The sequence below is a fragment of the Bos grunniens genome, chromosome 5 (assembly GCF_055505025.1).
Source record: "Bos grunniens cultivar Pamir isolate PY7600 chromosome 5, Bosgru_T2T1.0, whole genome shotgun sequence".
NCBI lineage: Eukaryota > Metazoa > Chordata > Mammalia > Artiodactyla > Bovidae > Bos > Bos grunniens.
In genome coordinates, this window is record NC_141169.1 from 83,855,438 (window position 1) to 83,863,406 (window position 7,969).

Below are 7,969 nucleotides of genomic sequence, written 5' to 3' on the forward strand. Positions count from 1 at the left end.
GAACTGAACTGACTGATGATCACTCTGAATGCCACTTATATTTTTTACTTCACAGTACAAAATCAGGGAATTATATAAATTTATAGCTAAAAGGGATGATTTGAAGCTTGGAGATAAAGTGGTTCAACCTTTTCATTTTAAGGATCAGGAAACAGGCCCAGCATCACAGCTGGTGAATGATCGAGCTTGGGCTAGTCCAGCCTCTTCTAAGTTATCCTGTAATAAATGCAGAGCATAACCTGCTTGATTTTTCCTCCTACCCCTCTACTTTCTTAGGACACATCCTTCAAAGAGGATTGTATTGATAGTTAAGTGAAAAGAAATCAATTCATTTCATAGTGCCTGTTTGTTACTTTAAACCTTCAGGGTATGTCTGTGTTCATATGTTGAGAAAATGAAATTTCACTTGGCGAACCTGTTGTTTACTCCTGATTTCTTTCTGCTTTTCCAGGAAACCTAAAGATTTTCCGTGTTGACGCAGTATTCTGGGTGACCTTCTCTTGTATAGCCATTTTCATTCCAGTGGTTTTCATGGGCTGCTTAAGAATAGTAAGTGTTTCATCAGGTCAGGATATTCACCCTATTTTCCTGAGCCTTCCTTTGTTCACTTATTGCATCATTTTGCATTTCTGTTCACTAGAGAGAGCTGTCTGTCTGTATCAGAGGATTGATTTTGAATAGCCTTGTTACTGTGAAAGCAAGAGAAGTTCTTGTTACAATGATCACATTATTTTTTTCCAGTAAGTGGTGCAGGTCATCACACTTCTAACAGCAGGAGCAGAGAAGGTACGGTGATGCAGCCACCTGATGGATTGTACATTTCTGCTGTCTCTCCAGGAGATTCTTCATCTACTTAGAATTTATCATTGAAGCTATTTTAGCGGGAAGACCTTTTCTATGATGAGGGAAACTGTGTTTTATGAACCATAGATGTTGAAAGTTTTTTTCAGTTTATCTTCTTTTTTTCATAATTTTATTTATTTATTTTCCAGCCAAAATAAATTTTAAAAAGCACTGGGTCTTCATTGCTGCAAGTGGGTTTTCTCTAGTTGCGGTGAGCAGGGACTTGTTGCAGTGTGCAGGCTTCTCACCGCGGGGGCTACTCTTGTTGCTGAGCACAGGCTCTCAGACACTCGGGCTTCAGTAGATGTGGCATGTGGCTCTGTAGTTGAGGTTCCCAGACTCTAGAGCACAGGCTCCATAGTTATGGTGCACAGGCTTGGTTGCTCCAAGGTATACTGGATCGTCTCAAATCTGGGATTGAACCTGTGTCTCCTGCATTGGCAAGTGGATTCTTTATCACCAAGCCACCAAGAAAGCCCCCAGTTTATCTTTTCAGGTAACCTTTATTCAGTTCTAAGATTTGGTCCATTTTCATATGCCCTGAAGGAGCAGGAGTGATTCCCTGCTCCTCAGGGTTGAGGCCAGTGATGAAAGCTATAAAAACTATTATTGTCCTACCAGAGGTGATGCCTGAACACTTCTGCTTTTCCACAGCTGAACATACTGAGCTGTGGATTCATTGGCTCCTATTCGGTGGTCTTGGCCGTGGACAGTTACCTGTACACAAGCCTTTCTTACATCACTTTGAACATACTCAGGAGAGCACTCCATGTGGATTTCCGCAGAGCTTTTGTGAATGTGCCTTTTCAAACAAATGGTAAGACTCTAAATCCAAGAACCAAGTGATGGTCAGGTAGGGAATATTGGCTTACCTGTGCTAACAAGAGCTCTTATAACCAGATTGAAAGAAGGTTAACGGGACATAAGGAGGAAATTCACACTATCCAGATGGTATTAGAGCCCTATGTTAATGATTACTTATGATCATAGGAGCGAAGAATTTAAATTTGTAAGGTGGCTGAAATTCATACTTCTGAAAATCTAATAAATGAACTTATTAAGAAATTTCTAAACCAGGATTACTAAGGTTTATCTAGTCATTCCCGTTTGTCAGAAAAATGCTGAGAATAAAGCTGTTTGGCACCTTATGAATTGAGGGTAGTAGGGTGAGGGGTGAGAAGGACAACCTGATTTTTTTAGTTATTCCCTTGTTTCCTTCCTACAAAGAAGCACATAATTTGCTAATAAAAAGAGAAAGTGGTTTTCAGTCAGTAGTTGTGTTTTTCCTCAATTGTAAGAGTTGACCCATTAAAGATTTTCCATTAAGTTTTTGAAGGAAAAAAATGGCTACTAAATCAAATGTTCACAAAGATTGCAAGATATGTTGGTTTCAGAATGTTAAAATAGGGAGGATGGTAAAGCAAGACTTAGAATCGAAGGTATAGAAGCATGATTGCAATTGTTTTGAATGTTTAAGGTCAGCTTTTTCCCTCTGCTATCCTGAACCTGCCCTCATTGTTTAAGAGGTTGATGGTAGAGACCTTGAAATCCACGTGTTGTGGAAGTTTCAGTATTTGGCCAAACCTTTTACTGGAAGCTCAGTACAGTTTGTTGAATCTCTTCATGCATTTCTATATCTACTCTATATGAGTGGGGTGGGGTCCCATACAGGATGGAATGGGAAAAGAAGAGCATGGTGGTCTCTGATGTTCCATGTTGTGTGTCTGTGAGATCACTGCCTTTCCTCTCCACTCTGGAAAAACACAACAAACAACTCTGCCTTTGAACACTATGCCTGTAGTCATAAAATACTGGAATGCCAAGGCTCCAAACAACTGATTCCTTTATAACTCTGGACTTTCCAATGCCTGTAATAGGAAATTCCTATCTTGAAATGTAAGACTATAGTTTCCTTGCTTATTCCCTGGCTTGTAAGTGAGGAAATACACATATATTTGGACATCCTCACCATTAAGTGTAGTATTAACTGTGAAAAGACGATACAGATTGAAGCTATAAAATGTCTTAACATCTGTGCTTGGTTTTAAAATACAAGAGTTCAAACTGTGCTTTTCTACTGTTCTGTAGACTTTATTGTCCTGGCAGTATGGGGGATGCTGGCTGTAAGTGGAATTACGCTACAGATTCGAAGAGAAAGAGGGCGGCCGTTTTTCCCTCCCCACCCATACAAGTTATGGAAGCGAGAGCGTGAGCGCAGAGTAACGAACATTCTGGACCCCAGCTACCACATCCCTCCACTGCGAGAGCGACTCTTCAGCCGATTAGCCCAGATTGAAGGGCTCTTCCAGAAGGAGCAGCCAGCAGGAGAGAGAACGCCCCTGCTTCTGTAGATGCCAGAACGCTTGGTCAGGGCAATCTAGAAGTACAACCCAGGTACCTTTTCAGGTTCGGTGTTGCTGCCTGGCTGCTTCAGCAGTCTCTGGGGCAAGTCTGCTAAGAAACCGGCTCTGCATCTGTGCTTTGTACAGTACTGTGGTCTCTTTATTGAAAGAGGGTAAGGGCATGCCTGGGAGATGACAGTAATTCTAAGTGAGAGTGAGAAAGGTGGTCATAATGTTGGTGGTAAGGAGGTTTTTCTTTATTACCAAATTTTTAAGAAATTACATTTTTGGTTTATAAGTTATGTGTCAATTTACTCCGTTAAGTATACACTTAAAAAAAATTAAAAATTGTTGTTCTGTAAAGCCATGGTGGGTTTTTTTGCCTTCTTTTTTTTTTTGTAACTCCTTGAACAATTCTCTCACTTAAGTCTGTCTAAACTTGGGGACCAGGGCACGGAGGGCGGTTTTATTTAAATAAATTTTTATTTGCCACTGTGTTTGTAGTTTTGGAGATTTGGTATTGCATCTTTGAACTTCAGAGTACAAAGTGGGGAAAACTAACTTATTTTCTGACTACAAGCAATCTGATTACTTAGTTGCACATAAATATCATATATTATCAAAAATTACCCTTTTGTTTATCTTCATGATAAAATACATATTTACCCTATCGATCATTTTTAAGTGTATATATAGTTCAGTTGGTACCCCTCATCTTTGCCTTTTAGTGCTTAAAATAGTAATTTAAATAGCTGAAATATTTCAATTATTTGAAAAGAGGTCAATTTATATAGATAATGAAGCTCTTATATGGATGACTTATTTATATTCCAGATAAAAAAATGACTTTTTTCCTTTCAAAACCTTTTAACATAGTTTTGACAGCTGATTTCTAATTTAAACTGCATTCAATGACATATAAATTATTTTATTTGGGGGAGATAAATTGGCCCCTAGCTTCATCTATAGTCCCATTTATAAGGAAACCTTTAACATATTTGCATTTTGTAGTTCTTTCTGCTAAATTAAGTTGTTAGAGCATTGGTACAACTTCAAAAATATCAGTATGAAGTCTTTGTCCTATCTGTGTTGTAAATTGATGAGAGAGAAGGGATTTAGGTGTTGAATAAAGCTGCTTTCAGTGAGGCCCCTGGATTCTGTGAGACGAGTCCCTTCAGTTCCGACTTTGTTGCATCACAAGAAAGCACCCAGACGCCCGGGGCTGCATCCTTGCTCCTCATGGCCTTCTAACAACTGTCAGAGTCTCCGCCAGGGTTCTACCTTGTATCTGAAGCTCGTGACTGAGATGCCTGAGTAGCCGTGAGGTTGGTTATGGTTGCCCTACTTTGTGAGTTAACCACTATTTAAATGATGCTGCTTTTACAGGTTTTTCAATATACAATAGGTTTTGAGGCTTCCGGTAACTGGAAACTTTTCAGCTTTGCTCTTAAAAGTGTTATGGAAAGCCTGAGACAAAATGAAAAAAAAAATGTATAATAATTTCTTGCATTGAAAAATTGAAATTACACAGGTGTTCGTTTACTATTTATTTTGTAATCTTCACTGTTTATATAACTTCAAAAAACACTTGAATGTGAAGGAAAAAATTGTGGGCTTTTTTTTATGATTCACCATAGAGATTCTGTATTCTGCTATATCATAAATTCTAACAAAGTGACCTGGAATATTTGTGTTTTTTTTTCTATACCGTCAAAATGTCTGCCAGTAAAGATTATAAAGACAAAACATGCTTTCTTGGAGAGGGGAGACAAATTGTTTAAAGTTTTTCATGATAGTTTGTGAGTAATAAGCCAGTTTGTTTAATTTTTTAATAATAAATACCTATTTTGAAACAAATGCAAAAAAGTCTCATTATTATAAAATTCTTATAAAATTTTTTATCATCTGTATTTGTACAAAAGTAATAAGACATGAGGACAGTTTAATAGCTATAAACACAAGTATTTAATTTGGACAAATAATTTTTTATTTCAAAAAATCAGTTTAACAGAAACAGACTCACAGACTTAGAAAACAAATTTATGGTTGTAGGACGGTGTGGGGGTAGGGGGTGGGAAGGTTGAAGGGAGGGGATAGTTAGGGAGTTTGAGATATACATGTACACAGTGCTATATTTAAAATGGATAACCGGCAAGGACCTATTTTATAGCACAGGGAACTCTGCTCAACATTACATAACAACCTAATTGGGATAAGAATTTAAAAAAGGATACATGTGTATGTTAAAAAAAAAAATCAGTTTAAGCATAAATGGAATGATAGGAAATGAAGGAAATCTGGGATAATGCGTTAAAGGTTATATCCTTTAGTAGACGGAAAGCTGTTGTCTTTAATGCATTAGTTTGTGTTGATGTCATTAGTACTTTAGTTGAGTCAAACAGAAAAATAATAGTGTTGTCAGAAACTTGTTTCTACCATTTAAATGTTTTAGTTCTGATTAATCTATTATGGATTAGCTATTAGGTTGCCAAACCACAGCAGCTAACCAGTGCTATAAACCTGTTGAGTTCTATATAAAGTGGGATAGAAAACTGATTCTAACAAAGAAATTGCTACAATGTTAGAGCAGGAATGGACTTTAGATACAATGTTATCTGATCTTAACATGTAATCATGTTATTTTGTACTCGAGGAAATTCTTAGGGAGTAAATTATATAAAGTCACAGTTATCAAATAGTGCCCAGACCAAAATTTGAGAACTCCCTATCCAAATGTGCTTTACACTCTTATTGTGATGAAAATGTGAATCATTGATTTTTTTTTCAATTTTCTTCTGTTGTTAGTGAATTCTTAGGAAGCTCCTATGCTCCTAATATTGCCATGATCTCTTCTTCTAGGAAGGTGTTAATTTTGCACAGTGAAAACATGTTTTTTCCAAGTTACGGTCATGGACCATTTTATATTCATTATAAAGTATATAATAGATATTTAGTTTCCAACTCCATAAGTATTTCACCACAGCAGCATTTGTAGTGAATTTTTTGGTATCAAGTTCACTCCTTGATGATGTACTTGGTACCTGTTGTTAACCTTCATTAAAACCCTAGAATTCTTGGCTCTTGCCGGGAGCCAGCACGGGAGTCCCCACCCCATGACAAGTTCATGTGGGAGAGATCTGGTGGGCAAGGCAAGCCAGAACTCGAGGGGTGCCTCTCTGGGCCTGCCTGAGCATCTACCCCAAAACCTGAGCCTGTCTGTTTTACTGCTTCATGACTTTCACCAACTCCTTTGCCAGTCACAAGGGGCTATCCCCAACCACTCTTATCTGTAAGAAAAGCAACTTAGAGCTCTAGTTACTAAGTCTCCAGGGTATAATAAGGTGTGTTCCAATTGTGTTTCCCTCAGAAAGCCTTCTAACCTGCCTAACAGGTTTCCAGACTCCTACAGCCATGTATGTGATTGTAGTCTCCCAACCATATGAGACACAAGGAGACTCAGTTACTTTAACAATGCAGAGCCTCTCGGGAAATTGTTAAAACAGAACTGATAGAAGATTTCTTTGTGGAATTAATGCCTGCTGCCAAGTTTCCATATTTCCCACCCTCTGTGTCCCTGAGAGTGTATTGATTAATATAGTTGATATATAAGAAATATAAGTAGAAGCTTTAATGTTAATAATAACCTTGGACCCCTAAGCTAATAAATTCTTCCCTTATTACCCCCACTGCACCCTTGCCCCATAGGAATGCAACTCTGCCTAGTGCTTTTGGGGAGTGGTACTAAACTCTAAAGTCACCTTTGGAGAAAATAAGTTTTTCTGGTTGACTAATTCTTATCAGAATAAAAATGTTAGCAGGTCTCCTGACCAGAAGATGATGTAAATCATAAAACCTTTGTATCTGAAGAAAAGCCTGGTTTCAAGGTCTGCTGACCTTGCATGACTTTACATCCCCTATTATCTTCTATGTACAACTTTGGGTATAAAAGCCCCTGCTGGAAATAAAGCTACGGACCCTGCTCACTAAGCTCAGTCTCCCCGTGTCGTTCTTTCTCGTCTCCTTTTCTTTCCTTTTGTCTCTACTCTTTCTTCTGGCCAACGTAATTGGAGCGTGGGGGTATATTAATTTCCCATGTAAATCAATTATAATTAGGCCTCTGATTCTCTCCACTGATGCTATCCCATTTCGCCAACGCTGTCATCTGGAGGGAATCCCTGGATCCAACCGGGGCTGGACCCCAGTAGGCTCTCATTTCCTGAAAACTGTAAGCTTTCCCACTGTGATCCAGTCCTTAGGAGCAAGGCTGCCTGTGTTTTCCTTTTTGACATGCATTGAATTGTGCCATCCACCCAAAAATTATATGTTGAAGCCCTCACCTGCCAGTATTTCAGAGTGTGACTGTATTTGGAGAGAAGTGAAAAGTGAAAGTGTTCATTGCTTTGTCGTGTCTGACTCTTTGTAACTCCACGGACTGTAATCCATGAGGCTCCTCTATCCATGGGATTCTCCAGGCAAGAATCCTGGAGTGGGTTTCTATGCCCTCCTCCAGGGGATCTTCCTGACCCAGGGATCGAACCCAGGTCTCCTGCATTGCAGGATTCTCCCACATTGCAAGCAGATCTTTACTATCTGAGCCACGGGGGAAGCCCATTTGGAGAAAGGGCTTTATTAAAGAGTTAATTAATTAGGTAACCGAGCTTCCCAGGTGGCTCAGAAGATAAAGGATCTGCCCACAATGCAGGAGGCCCTGTTTGATCCCTGGGTCAGGAAGATCCCCTGTAGTAGGAAATGGCAACCCACTCCAGTATGCTTGTCTGGAGAAT

The 7,969-nt window shown here is 38.9% G+C and overlaps 1 protein-coding gene across 6 annotated transcripts in view; it reads left to right on the forward strand.

Annotated features, from left to right (window-relative positions):
• Positions 1–7,172, forward strand: part of TM7SF3 (transmembrane 7 superfamily member 3) — a 41,919-nt gene extending 34,747 nt beyond the window's left edge. For 3 of the 6 annotated variants that reach the window (XM_086401640.1, XM_086401641.1, XM_086401643.1), the window contains 3 exons: positions 452–549; positions 1,498–1,660; positions 2,932–7,172. In XM_086401640.1, the coding sequence (XP_086257766.1) occupies positions 452–549; positions 1,498–1,660; positions 2,932–3,194 (524 nt within the window). In that variant the 3' untranslated portion in view covers positions 3,195–7,172. Of the gene's footprint in view, positions 1–451; positions 550–741; positions 1,340–1,497; positions 1,661–2,931 lie in introns of those variants that run through there. The other 3 variants (XR_015164157.1, XM_086401642.1, XM_086401644.1) reach the window with 3 other exon arrangements.
• The last annotated feature ends 797 nt before the right edge of the window (positions 7,173–7,969 follow it).